The 14,908-nt window shown below is 37.5% G+C and overlaps 1 protein-coding gene across 2 annotated transcripts in view; it reads right to left on the reverse strand.

Annotated features, from left to right (window-relative positions):
• Positions 1-450: 450 nt before the first annotated feature.
• Positions 451-14,908, reverse strand: part of CTNND2 (catenin delta 2) — a 646,172-nt gene continuing 631,714 nt past the window's right edge. For both annotated transcript variants that reach the window (XM_013130147.3, XM_034063316.1), the window contains exons 20-22: positions 11,257-11,388; positions 4,163-4,236; positions 451-1,718 (exon numbers count right to left, since the gene is read on the reverse strand). In XM_013130147.3, coding sequence (XP_012985601.2) covers positions 1,458-1,718; positions 4,163-4,236; positions 11,257-11,388 — 467 coding nt within the window. In that variant the 3' untranslated portion in view covers positions 451-1,457. The remainder of the gene's footprint in view (positions 1,719-4,162; positions 4,237-11,256; positions 11,389-14,908) is intronic.

Here is a 14,908-nt window from a genome sequence, read left to right on the forward strand (position 1 = left end):
TTGGACCTTTCTATAAATCTGAAGTCTGGAGACTCCAGACTTTATTCTTTTGGGTCTTTGTTTTCCACTCCCTCAGGAAGATGGCAAGATCAGACTCTGCCTTCCTTGAGCACTTCTTGGTTGGTGGCTGGAGAGGAATGAAATTTCCTCAAGAGAAGATCAAGAGATGCTATTTTAAAGTAAATGGCACCTAATGGTGAAGGAGTCAGTGACAAAAATCCTATAACCCCCTCCTTTGTGAGTATGTGGACAGACAATTTTGAATTGCTGCCAATGGTTAAGAAAGTGAGTAAGAGAAAGCACATACTGGAGTTTCCACTGTTTAAAAGAACTGAAAATCAAACACAAATTGAAGCTTGAATAAGGAAAACATTGGATGAGAAGTCTTACGCCACACAAACACACACACTCAAACACACGCACACAGAATACTACGCATACGTGGACACACACATGTAAGAATGTATATTTGTATGGTTGGTTCTTGGAAATAGACATTCTTAGCAAATATGGATGACAGATCAATTGTAATTTATTTTCTTTTAACACTGTATCATCATAAAGAAAACTGGTATAAATGAAAAAAATCTATTTCAAATATCTACATCTAAAATTTTAGGCAGTGAAAAAGCACTTTGTTGACAAGGAGTGTGGAATGATGAATGTTAATTGTCAGAAACTGCTGAATGCCTTTTTTGTTTTTAGTTGCCACAAACAAATTCACATATCAGAACAAACAATACTGCTAAATATTCCTTTTTGTTTTTTTGATTTTTTCTTTTTTTTTCTTTTTTTTTTTTTTTGGTAAAACGCACCGGGGAAAAGAAAACAAAAACCTGGAAATTCATACATCTTTCAAAATTTGAAATTGAAGCAATATTTAGAACCATAGATGAAGAAACACTGTGGCATTGGTGTAATATACACAATGCACTTCTTTTTTTTTATCTGTAATGTACATCAAATACTTTACAACAATGCATTAACAAAAGGCAAGAAACATCTTGCTGTACAGAGGAAACCCCAAATGCAACTTGAAGCCTAGATTCACAATGAATGAGGATATTAAACAAAGTGTGAGAAGCTGTTCCCCATAAAGTATGTACGCTGCTCAGTTACTTGTGCTTAACTCCTGACCCACATCCACTGCCATGTTCTCCCTCCTTCCTTCAGCCACATTCAATATACAGCACCAAACTTTAGACTCTACAGGCCAACAATAAAGTTGCCCCACACTGTAAAATATATATATGTATATATATTTCTTTCTAATTACTCCCAGGTTTAGCTTTTGTATCTTTTAGCCTTCTAAAAAAAATCTCTTAAATTTTTCCATTCTGGTTATCTGGGCCTTCCTATGGAACAGGCTTTAACAAACTAAATCTGCAGGAAAAAAAAACGTCTTGTGGTATGCATGCACATGCACAGTTCCTGGAGCTTTTGTATCTGCCCAAGTCTCAAACCCAAGAGTCGGGAGAGGCTGGATAGTGGCTTGTTTCATAGTTAAGTTCACTATAGGGACGAGCAGCTGAATAGAAGTCGACATAGTTGCCAGTTGACTTTAGTCCCAGGTGCATGTTGTATTCACTTGCAGGTGGGCGATGATGCACTTGGTCCTCAAAGAAGGACTCGTCATAGTTTCTTGTTGAATTCTGAAATGGCTGATATGGTTCATAATCTTTTCTGCTGGGCTCCTGTGGAACTGGCTGTGTTGAAACCTGAAAGAGTAATACCCACAGTTTGTCAGATACAACTTACTGTGGGCAACAGGATGGAAGAAGGAGCAAATCTCACTTATGTTTATCATGCTGGAAGTACCAAGTTGTGTGTTAGCTTAACATCTCCTCGAGGTATTGCCTGGTAGTGAATTAATTCTACAGCTTTGCCTTGTCATTATATTTCTTTATATCTATTTAATGTTATTATTAAATACATTTATTATTTAATATTATTGCTGCTCAAGATGATGGTTTACTTCAAATGAAGTTCAAGCATCACAGTTTACAGTTACTTTTGTAACTACAGTCTGTGTGTAACTTATTGACTATTTTGCAGCTATATAACACAAACATTGTTGGCCAAAACTCAGCCTTGAAAAATTTGAATGGAAGCGATATGCGCTCCAAAAATGCTAAACGTTTTGCAGCTGCCTTTGCCAAAAGTGAGATTTAGGGTGGTATCGGATCCTTAAGAACCACTGATAGTCTGCAGGGCACTAACATGAGGAAATTTCAAGCTAAGTAAGTGCTCTAAAATGTGTTCTGCTAACTGTAAGCAGAACCATCTTCCTGCCACCTTCTCAACACTTCATGTTGGCAATCTTGTGGTGTGGATACATTCCAGGAAGTTGCCTTGATGCTGAAATATTTATGATATGCAAAAAAAAACCCTTGGGTGGTCCCCTAAACCTAAGTTTTCCATAAAGTTTTTTGCAGACAGCCTTAGTGAGTCTCTGTTTTTAAAGCTGGGACTTAATTACAATCTGAAAACTACAACCACATGCTAAGTATCTCAGTGGAATGCTATCTTTTGCTTTATGCCACCTCTGTAAGCTTGGGCAGTTTTGTGACTGCAAAATGATACAGCTTTTCGATCTTCGAATGGTCATCCCCTGGAACACTGGTGCTCAAGATGGTAGGGCAAGAGAATGCATACCCTGCTGACTCTGCAAAAGCTGATAATGCTCCTTTAAGAAGAGAGGAACAGTTGCACTGCTACGGCCCAAACTCTGTGGCATAAAGCACGTCTGTAATGGACTCCATGCATAGGGTGCAAAATGCTGCCTATGTCTGCTGCCTTAACAATCCCACAAGTGATTAATCTGACAAGACTGGGTGCAGTATTAGAACTGCACAAAACAGCACAACTACTCTACCTTCTATTTCTAGTACTGTTATCCAGGTGTACAGGACCTTCAGTTCCTCCTTTAATTTCATATATTCAAACACAGGTGTTTAATTTTGGATGCAGGAGAAAAATTCTGTCTGAAGCAACCTACTTATATGACAAAAAGTTAAGAGATGGTCATTTTTTAATAGAAAATAGGGGACTGAAGTGGTACTTCTGGGTTCTTTTTAGCTAAAAACATTCTTCCCAATATGTCAATCATAAACCTGACATTTCATTGAGAAAGCAAGGGTGAAAAAGTGGAAAACTAGTGGGCTTTGGGTTGTTTTGTTTTGCTCAGACTCTCAACCCTCAAATCAAATTGGTTGATTCATGACTACAATTAGACTGCACCTGCTGCTTCAACACCTCATTCCCTTATATCCTCCTTAAATGCAATAAAAGCAGAAACACCTTCATGCACTGTCTTGCACAAAGAAATATGGTGCACTACAGGAAATACTGTCCAACTAAAAAAAGAGAAATGGGGGAAAAGAATATCAGAAACTCTCTTCACCTTAGGTTTTGGATTAAGACTGAAATATCAGTCTCTTAAATGGAAATTTCAGGTAATCTAGTAAAAAATTTTGGTGAAAAATCTTTTTTACTACATAGTAATTTACCTGCCTGATACTAGCACGAATTTTCCATGTTTTTCTTAAATGTTTTTTGCCTCATTTTAGATAAAAGTACTTTAACTTATGCATATTACACAGAGAAGTTGTGAAACTATTAAGGAGTTGTAATTAAGGATAAAGTAGCATTACATGTAATGATGAAACAGAAGTCTATGGATGCAGAAAAATGTCTAATTCCTGGGGACCAAAGAAATAATATACTGGAAATTGCAGACATGTGATTGCCATACATGTCCATCGTGCAAAGGGTCTTTTTCTGTGAGCAGGGACATCTTCAACTAGATCGGGTTGCTCAGAGCCCCATCCAATCTGGCTTTGAATGTTTCTAGGGATGTGGCATCTATCCAGAACTTCAAAGGTATTCAGGTCCTGAGCCCCTCTTGCCTTCATTCTGAACTACAGGCTTAAACACCTTAAATAGTTTTTCTGCATAACCTGTTGGATGTTTTTGAAATTTAAGTGAAATTATCCATTAGCATAAGGAATATAGCTTCTTTGAAGCCAGGGGAATTGCTAGCAGTTGTGCAAGCGGGTGACTCAGTTCCTCTAATCTAGATTTACCAATCTTTGTGATATTTTTCTTCATTTCCATGTAAGATGTTACATTGGAACTGCAGCATTTTTGTCTCTCTACCTACCTGGTTATGTTTGATATCTTCAGCAGGTGCACCATACGAATTCCTGTACAAAGTTGAGATTCCAGTGTTCTGAGCTGGAGAGGGGAAAAAGGAAGGAAAAAGCAGGTTTACCAAACATACCTCTTTGGCCTCAAAACAAATCCTTACAGCTTCATTAAATGCCTGTTCCCCCCAAAAAAATCTTCAAAAACATTTGCAGATTTCTGATTTCTCTTCCTCCCACTATAGAGTCATAATTTTTGCTTTGTTGTACATGCATGTACATGGTATGCACTTCTTAACAGGTGCTATGTCATGCTCATACCAATCTTGTGCATTTCATATATAAATTAACAAAATAACTTCAATAAATAACAAAATATACAGCTAGTATTTGGTAATATATATCAGGTTACATATGGGATTTTATATCACACATACACTAAAGAGGTAACAGTTGTAAACATTAGGAAACATTTCAGTCCTTTCACTTCAGCTGGATGATGTGCATTATTTATCCTATGGTATCATAAAATTATTAATGGAAAAAGTGATTAAATGCAACTGAAAAATAAGTTACGCAAAAAGAAAAAAAGCTGTATGTAGTTATACTGAATAGGTCTGGCCAAAACAGTCTGAAACTCATGAACTGCTGCTACTTTCTTCTCAGATGTCCTACCTGTAGAATGCACAGAGCAAACTGACCTATGAATTTGAAAGCAGAATTAATTCTAAAGACAACACACACTTTTCAAAATAACCCATTCTTTCCCACCCTACCCTCCAAAACCCCATGAAAAGCTAAGGGTCTTCCCTGCAAAGATGACTTCACTGATCACATTGATTTGGCTGTCTAGCTGAAGCTTAGTTTGCTGGTCAGACTAGAAAGATTGCAGTTATTTCTCATATCTGAAAGTGCAGTATTTGAAAGACAGCAGTACTTTTTTTTGCGTGTGTGTGGCTGCTGTGCACCACTCTTACCAGGCATGCACGGTATTAACTTTCCAGACATGAGAATTAATGATTTGATACTGTCATGAGGACTCTCATTATAGAAGCACATGCCTAAAAATTAAAGTTGAGTAGTTGTGAATCAGTCATCACTGGAGATGAAACACGCTGGGCACATGACTTCTCTCAGGTCCTTGTGTAATGGTACAAAACCTGAAGGCACCAAAGTGCTGCTTTTAATACCTTCACAGCTCAAAAACTTTCATAGTGAGGACTAAGCATCAGAGCTGAAAGCTGGGTGTGGGATCCAGGCTAGCCACATTGCTAAGAAGAATCACACTTACTGAAGAACAACCCTTTCTTCCTTTGTTAACCTGCTAGCATGGATCCCAGCATGTACAAATGCTTCCCTCTGCTCCATGTCGCTGTTTAACAGATTTCAGATCATATTCTTAAGTATCTCGAGCGTGTTCTTGGAACAGGATAAAGACAGGGATTATATGATAGGGTGATGAGCCCTAACAGCTGGAAAAAAAAAGATATTTCACTTCATAATCATTAACAGGTGTGAAAAAACTTCTTGTTGAAGAGCTGAAGGCAGTTACTGAGACAGTGCATAGTCTTATATAGGAAATGGAGAAGAGCTCTGGAGGTCTCCGAGGAGTGCAGCAGGATCCTTTCTTTGAAGTGGGAAGAATATGAACTCTGGTAGCAGATGCTGGATGGTCTTTTCCAGAGGTAGGTACTCTTACTTGCACCTCTGTGCTACTAGATGATAACAGATGGAAATGAGAAGTGCTTGATTAGTTTGTCTTAGTGCTGAAAGCTTGATCTGCAGAGATCCTCTCTGTACAGGCTGTATTCTGTCATAGAATCATAGAATAGTTAGGGTTGGAAAGGATCTTAAACTGAGTGGTGTGTGAGACTTATTTCAGTGTTTGGGGTTTTATTTATTTATTTATTTATTTATTTATTCCAGCAGCATCCTCTGCTTTAGAGTTAAAAAATCCCCCTGCTGATGACAGTCTTTGGTATTAGAGGCATCTGCATCAGCATTGCTATTTATGATGCATCTCATGACGACATAACTCTCAGTAGTATAACTGCCAGATCTTCCCTTGATATCATCTTCTTTTTATGCTGTTTATGAGCTTTTTGCTTGCCCCACAAAGTGCAAGAAGCTGGGTTATACAAATTCCTCTTCTCAAGATCCAAAGATTCTCAGAATTAGCATTTCAGCTAACCATTTTGTTAAGTGCTACTCATTGAAAAAGATGAAAGCGATATTCAATGTGTTGGAATCTCATAAACCTAGGAAGAACTTCCTGTAACCATTTTGTTTTCATGTATATGAATGGCAAGATAAGCAGAGTTGAAGTTTTCTGCAAGCAAGATTTTAGTCGGGCATGACCAGAAGGGACAATCCTATTTATGGTTGTTTGATGTCAAGAATAAAAGAGTGGTATAAGGTGCAACATCTGAGGGTTTTATGAAGAATCTGATGAAAAATAGCAAACTGGACACATGCTGATTAATTTATATGTTGTTCCTACAGGCAATCAGAGAGACTTTAAGGAGCATCATAACCTTTCCATCTTTTTACAGGTATGTAAAAAGGCATATTGTACATATGTGCTACTAGCAGCAAACAGCCATGACTATTATAAAACCAGAAATAGTCTACAGTTGGTGCATAGCTGTGCAATTCATTACTGTGACATTTGCACTGATACACTGTCACATGCCAGATCGAAGACTTAAGGTCTCCCAGATCACATATTCTGCAATGGAAAAGGGATAATATCAGCTTATTAAAATAGCTGCAAGGTCTGTGCTGCTGAATTTCACTGCATGTGAAATCAGTGATGAGTACAAATTCACGAGTTTAAAATGAAAAAATAATCAAAAAGGTAGCATTATTTTCTTAATGTAATAAAACCAATGACACATCAAACACTCGGAAATGAATGCCAAGAGTTCAAGTCTTGACTTAGTCTTACTGAGAGGCTGAGATAATTCTCTCTGGACGGAATGCAAGTCAAGCAATGTAGCTGCTAGCAGTGCATGAAGCCCCCTCCACTACCTGCTTCTGAACATGCAAGCAGCATTCCTGGTAACTCTATTCCTGCTCTGCCATGCTTCAGTGAGCAGTTGACTCTTGCTGTCCAAAACCGGAGGGCAAATATAAGAGAAAAAAGGGAGAGGATGAGCTAGCAGAATGGACAGATATTATGTGGTTAGAATTTGATTTTTCTTGTTAATACTGTATATATGAATTATCATAGTAAATTTTTCAAATAGGGAGAAAGAAACATTAATGAAATAATGTTCTTCTTTGAAACATGGCAAGAGAAGGGGAAGGGGTGCAAGGACTAAGAGATGGAGATTTTCCAGCAGCCACACTTCCTTACAGAGATGAGAGAATTGCAACTACAGATGAACAGATTTGAGGAGTGATGAGTGTGTGTATTTTATGCAGTACCTAAACATTGGTACGTGATGAAGCAGCAGTTTTTACAAAGCAAAATTGTGAAGACTCTACAATGACTACTGTTATCAACCTGCAGTATTTTGTTGTTGTATTTCATAAAGAACATTATAGAAAAATACCTTCTTTTTCCCCCCCATTTAGTTTTCCAGGTGATACTGGTTAAACAAAAAGATCATACAGTTCCTCATAGCAGTTTTCTGCAAAGCTGACAACAGCTTTCAAAATTATGTCACACTGTGGTTTATGTGACAAAGGTATCCCTGACCAAAGCTGTCCTTATATACCCATCACTTGATTCATGGTTTAACATTCAGCTTTCAGCTCTTTCAAGTACTTATTCTGAACACATTTACAGATATACTTTGAAGTAGCAACAGGCTAGCCTTTCTCCCTCAGAAATACAGACTGAGAGTGAGAAAGGAACACTCAGCTAGACATACAGTGGTCTTCATCTGGCATCACGTAACCTGCTTTTTCTGCTATAAGCAACAGGACTCCATTTTCTAAAATTTAGTTCAAGTCAGTAAAGCAAAATGCTTCTATGCCTCACAAATCTCAGCTACCACAGATTATCACCTGTCACTGCCACTGCCACCTTCCTGCATGGTGAAAGATGAGGTAAAGGCCTGAGAAAAGATTACAGTGTATTATGGTTTCTTAAAGTAATGATGAGTAGCCTTAATATCTGTAGCTATTGTAAAAGATGATGGTGGTTGGTTGTGTTCTCTGTGTGTGGACTTGAAAACAAGTTTAAAAGCCAAAAGTACAGATGACTGATTCTTTAAAGCAAAAGAAAATAAATTAATCAGAATATGCTTCTGCTGGTGAAAGTGAAGATACAGGGTGCAGTCTGTGATGCACATATTACTTCAGTGAGGGAACTAACACAGTAAAAGAAAGTTTAGAATAGGGGTCCCATGACAGTATACAGTAGCCTTATCTTCCCTGTTCTGAAGGAAGACACCGTCACATAATTAATGTTATCACATGCACCTAAAGTTTATGGGTTTTTTTTTTTAAGAAATATAATAGGTTTTGTGTTAAAAATATACTTTAGGTGATAAAATTTTATTATTGGTTATTATTTTCTCCAGAGAAGGGATGGACAGTAAATATAAAAGACATCATAAACCTGTGAACAGGGCAATGAGAACTTTGATGTTGTTCCTCTTTTTTTTAGTTGTCCTTGTGAAATCGATGTAAGTTATTATCTTCAGGCACACTGTTTACTTCATAGATCCTCCATTTTCCCCAGAGGTTTCCTAAGAACTCCCCACAATGGCAAGAAGCCAACATTCTATTTCAAAAATCCATCAAAACCCCTTCATTTCAGTCCCAACCAAGAGGTCGTAAAATTTCTGAACTATAAACTGGGAAGAGCTTTGGAGAAGAACATGGAGACAGTCATGGATAAATGGGAACTACAGTTGTGGCTTTACATTCTGTGTAAACCTGTAAGTCAAAGAAAGCTTTGCGTGATACATCAGCTTGGCACAAAATACAAGAGCAGCTCAAAGTATGAATACTTGGTGGAACCTGGAAAAACATCCCATAGATTCCACAGATGCATTAGTTGCAAAGCACTGTCTGATCCACAAAATGAAATACAGAGATTGCAATGACCTTGCTACATGAACTTATATTAGACCATTCAAATAAAGCCAAAATATCTCACAATTGAAATTACAAATACTGATTTAATATCATTCTTTAATGAAATATTTATTATTTGGTGAGCTACAATATGTTACACAAATTTCATGTTGAATGTTGATGCACAAGACTCCTTTTGTCATTTTCTTTTGTTCTTAGAACGGTGCTTAATTTGAACTTAGAGCAAATGAGCAGAGATTTGGTGATCTGAAAGAAAGAGAAAGTGATTTGTTAACTCCATATTCATTTCTACAATGGTCATGTGTGACTGTGAAATATTACTGCCCTTTTCAACTTGATTTTGGTTTTCATTTTTCTCACTGAGCTCAGCTGCTGGGAAAATAGACAACAGCCGAGCATGATGCTGAGTCTTTCAAGTTTCCTTACTAAAAGCCCACCCAAAAGATCAATAAGAACAGACAAATACAAGCAGATATTAAAGGAAAACAGGATGCAAAATTCAAAGTGGAGCAAAGGTTGCAGGGGAAGTACAAACCTCACACTCCAAAAAGTATATTGAAAGATAAAGTAAACATGGAAAAACAGGAATGGGAGAAGAAAAGCACTGCAGTGAAAGACAAAATGAAAACGGTTGGGGAAAAAGAAAACCCTATTTTTTTTTTATGTGTGGCAAAAGACAAGACTATCTGCAAGTAAACACAGGTTTTCCGTATGGCAACACTTCTTTTTGGGTGAACCTTCTGATACAATCTGTTAGTCTGAATTTGCAGACAGCTAGAACAAAATACTAGTGTTTCTGCCTTTTCAGCCTTCTCCTCTTACTCCTGAGATTCCCTCTTCATTGGTCCTTGACAAAGTACTGAAAGAAACACAGTCCTGTCCTTCACAATCACACAAATAAGGACCACTGAAGTGCTTTAGAGAAACACCTTGTGCAACGACTATGAAACACTCAAAATATTACAGATATAAAATGCAGTACCTTGACTGAATCTGGTGCAATCTCACGCAGTACTCTGCAGATGTTGTTCAGGAGACTCTTAATTTCAGTGGCTTCCAAATGCTCTTGTTATTCCCCATCTTCATGTTTCACTTTCATGCTAATTAACATTCCATATTGCATTTTCACACAAAGGCTGGCCTTTAGGTTTTGATTACGGAGCAGTGAATAACACAGTAGATGCAGTATGACTATCATCATATCCTGAATATGGTCTTGAAAACTAGTACTGACGGTTTGATTCTGAGGCAGCATGTTCCTGATGTCCCCAGTGAGCTGAGGAACCCCAAGACCTCTCATTCTGGCGTCCTCTGAGTAAGACTTCTACAGAGGGCATAGGGGACAGTAACAGCCATTCAGAATGTGTAGAATGACTCTTCACTGTTGTTGCATTTGGAGATGAGGACACCACGATGCTCAGTACTATGTAAGTGTAACAACACATCCAGTAAAGGTTATATAAGCCTGTGCAATGGTGATGGAGACCAACATGTATTTTTCAGGAGAATTAATTAAGAGGTGCAGTACTGGGCAAAGCACTCAAAATTTTGTAATTACTGAAATGCTGACAAGTTAATGAGCTCACCAGGGGGGAGAGGCCTTCAGTGAAACCTGCAATAGATGCCATAACACACAGAGAGAAAATTGTTGCATTTAAATCAGCCCAGCTGGGAAAGTAACACAGACAGAATTCACAAACACCACCAAATTTCCTAGGGATGACTGATGTGCAAAATAAGCTAACTGGTCCTGGAAAGCCATTCCCTGTCAAAGACAGATGTTAGGGCACATGCTCAACCACTGTCGTGCTTGCAGAAACAACATTAGTTAATTCAAAGTGCTCTACCAACTTCCTTCTGAAATGAAAATGTAAAGTTACAAAGAAATATAAATTTGATTTTATAGCCTTCTCTGAAGAAACACGGTCTTCACAAATCATTTTCACATACCATTCTATTCATTAGGATCCAGTACTTACTCAGCAAACCCAGCCAAGCCTGTAAAATCAATGGTCTGTCACAGCTGATTTTTACATATGCAATGCAAGCATAAACTCACCTGTCATGGTGTCTTTCCTGGAAGTGTGTTCCCCCTTACTTCCATGATAAGTGGCATTTGTTCCAGTTGATTCATAGTCTGTTTTTCTTTCTTTTAGGCTGATCATTTCCCGAGGTGAGGCTGGGGCACTTGCTAGATCACAAAAACGGATTTGTTTTTTCTTGCCACATGTGACTGAACATATGAATGTTTAACTCTAAAGTAAACTTTTCAGTAAAATGTATACTTGTTTGCATAGTAAGATTAAGCTGTTTGAAGAAACACTACCCCATTACGGAGGAAAAGTTGTTATTTCAAGTACAGGACAAATGTATTCATGCAACAACCAACTCCAAACATAATTTTCTCTCTGAATGTTTTGCTTTTTTTCACTTATACTCAACAACTAAGATGATCGCTGCAAAAAAAGTACAATAATTAGAAACTTGCTTTCCAAATTCTTTAACTTGTCAAAACTTTCTGGTATAGGCACTTCCTTTTTTTTTTTTTTTTTCTTTTTCTCAAAATGATTAATTTATTTCTGTTGAAAAGACCATTAACTATCGACTGTGTAGAAAAAAATTATACAAAATGATTTCTTCCTTTCTCTCTTGAAAATAAGCAAACCAATTAAAGGATACTAGTGGAGATGGGAAGAAAATAAACACATTTTTCATAGAAAACATATAGCAAAGAATGCCTAACACTTAAAGGTAACTTCAATAATTATCTGTCTTTAAATTTCTATGAACAAATTGCCTTTAGAACAACAACTTCTACTTTAAGCTATTGTTAAAATGAAATCCTTCACCTATACTTGTGGTATGGTGAAGGAAAGTACAAGGTGACTAGAAGGAGAACCGGTATGTACTTGATTTTCATATACTTGAGAATGTGAAGGTGATCACTGGTGCTCATTATGAAGACTTAGAGCCTGTGATGCTTAGGAAAAAATAATGGCTTTCACATAAACTGACTTCACTATATGTAGGAGTAAGCAGATACAACTTGCTTTTGCTGCTGTGGAGAGCAGGGGAAGGAGTGCAGGGTGAGTGGCAGCACACCCCAGAGCCTTGTAAAGGCACAGGGTACAAAAATAACTACAGACTGGTGCTTACTTCCACACCCTCTCCTACCTCCACCCAGGTATTTGGTGTGTCAAAAGAACCTCAAAAGCAGTAACAATGTCCTTGCTTAAAAGGAAGGAAAACTATACAAAAAACATAAGCTCATTTGTTACGCTTGATAATGCACTGTATCTTTCAGCATCTCTAAACTATGTTACCTTTTTTAGTTAAGTAATAGGGAAGCAAAAGTGATGCTGAATTCTGCTTAGATTGATTCTGTTGGCCTTGGCTTCTGTATATGCAAAGCAAATGCAGGACAAATGTTTTTTCTTATGAGGCCATTAAAATTTGGGATTGCTTCTAAATTGCTTGTCTACAGTAATGTTATTCTAAAGCTGATAATCCAGCAGGTGTAAAGAAATGTGACATTAAATTTCCAAATCAGCTAATGACAAGTCTAACAGGGAACAAACCCGAACGCAAACCTTGAAGAAGTTGCTTACACAGAGATGCATTTTGTCTCACATACTTCCGTAATGCTCTTAAGCACTCCGGTGTTTTGAACACAATTGACCAATACAGACAAAAACATCTCTCTTTGTTCTCTGTGGGAACTGTCTCTCTCCTCCCATGTGAGAACAACTGCTCTCTGGCAAGTGTTAAAGTCCAAAGTGTCCTCTTTCAGGGCCTTTACCGGAAGCAGATATAAAATCACTGCTTGACATTAGACTGAAGAGTGGTATCAAGGACTTCTATTCTTAAAGGACACAGAGAAGATGACAGAATGCTTAAGTCCTAGGGATGAATGGGACATTGTGAGTTCATTTACTTCAACTCTTTACTCCAAGGTAAGATCCGGTATACCAAAATCTTTCTTGACAGGTTTTAATCTAAAACTAAAGATCTCTAATGACAGATATCACATAACTGCTCCAAGCAGTCTGTTCCAGTACTTTGTTTCCCTCCTGTTAGGAAATGTTCCCTGATGTCTAGCGTGACTTCTCACTGCTCATTATTTCCAGTTGCCTGCTATGAAAGTAGAGAAAGCTTACACTGTCCCTCTTCACAGCTGGCTTGAATACTTGGTGTGTACCTCTTCCCACTGCCCCCATCTTGTGTCTCTCTTATTTGAGTTAAACAATTATGGTACACGCAGTGGTTTTCATATCCTGATTTCTCCATCTCATGATTCATGTGTGCAACTGACAAAAAATCCCTAAATAATTTCAAAAGAACTTCTGTCCAGCCAGCTATTCTCTTTATAATTTATTTGTAAAGGACTGGATCTTTTTTCCCCTTTGGGCAGTATCTCCAATTTCTCAGTATCACTCTGAATTCCAATATTGACCTTTAAGGTACATGTGTTGCTCCCAGGTTTGTGGCACCTGCAAAGGTAACAGGCATCTCTTGTATATTATCTGGGCTATTAATGAAGCCACTGAAGAGCACTTGGACCCAGGCAAACCTCCTAGTAAAGCATTCCTCCATTTTGGCAACAAACAATACCAATTCTTTGTGAATGGCTTTTAGTCAGTTTTTTATTTACCACACATGACACTTTCTGGATTGTTTGCCAGGTTGCCCTAGCTTGCCTACAAAATTCTTTTCTCAAAAGTCTTACTGATTACAGTAGATTTCATTTACTGACTATTCTTCCCACAAAGTGCTTTAACTATGTTGTAGTAGGAATTCAGATGCATTTTGTAAGAAGAAATCGTACTGAAACAATGCTTAGATTTGATATGGATATGACTAGTCAGACAGTAACTTATGCTATGTAGGAATAGATACTCCCAGAGTTAAGCAGTATCTTGTGTTACTGCTCTTTGAGATCCTCAGACTGGGATTATTTGTTACAGCAGTTTTCTAGAATGAAGTTGAGCTGCCTGGTCTGTAATTACATGGGTCCTCTTCCTTCAGAAACCAGCACTATATTAGTCCTTTTGCACTCTTATGATACTGATGATGGCAGTGAGATTTCATTCAAAATTTTTCTAAGTATGTTCTATATACAACAAAGTAACATAAGTGAAGAGATAGTTCTGGAAAGAGACAGAACTAATTTCTTGGGGCCAGACATTTCAAGTGTCTTGTACTTACAGTCAAAACAAGATTTTGGAGAAGGAAAAAAGGAACAAGAGCCCTTTATGGACTTGTGTAATGACGGATTTTGAGAACTGAATAGCAGCTCTCACTGTACTTCTGGCTACATTTTCAAATTTCTCAGAGGTTGTTCTGCAGGAACAGCTGAAGAGTTTGTTCTGCAGCTTCTAGGTAATTAAAAAAAGGATATTTCTTAAAAACAAAACTATGGCATGCTGTTCATTGCAATAATCAGTTTGACCAATTTTAATCCTAAATTCTTGGTGTACCTATGGATTGACAGCATTTGACTGAACAAGTAGTGAAAAGCACACTGAAAGGCTGACTGTTTATTTTTAAAGATTTTATTTGGGAATGGTTTTATCTAACCAAGGTATGTTGTGCCTTAGAAAAGCTGAGGGAAAAATTACCAGATTTATGAATAGAAAACTTAATTAATGCTGCAGCATAAGTTGAGATAATTACATTAATTCATTGTACGGATCATAGAGAACTAATGATAG

Source organism: Melopsittacus undulatus, chromosome 1, assembly GCF_012275295.1.
Source record: "Melopsittacus undulatus isolate bMelUnd1 chromosome 1, bMelUnd1.mat.Z, whole genome shotgun sequence".
NCBI lineage: Eukaryota > Metazoa > Chordata > Aves > Psittaciformes > Psittaculidae > Melopsittacus > Melopsittacus undulatus.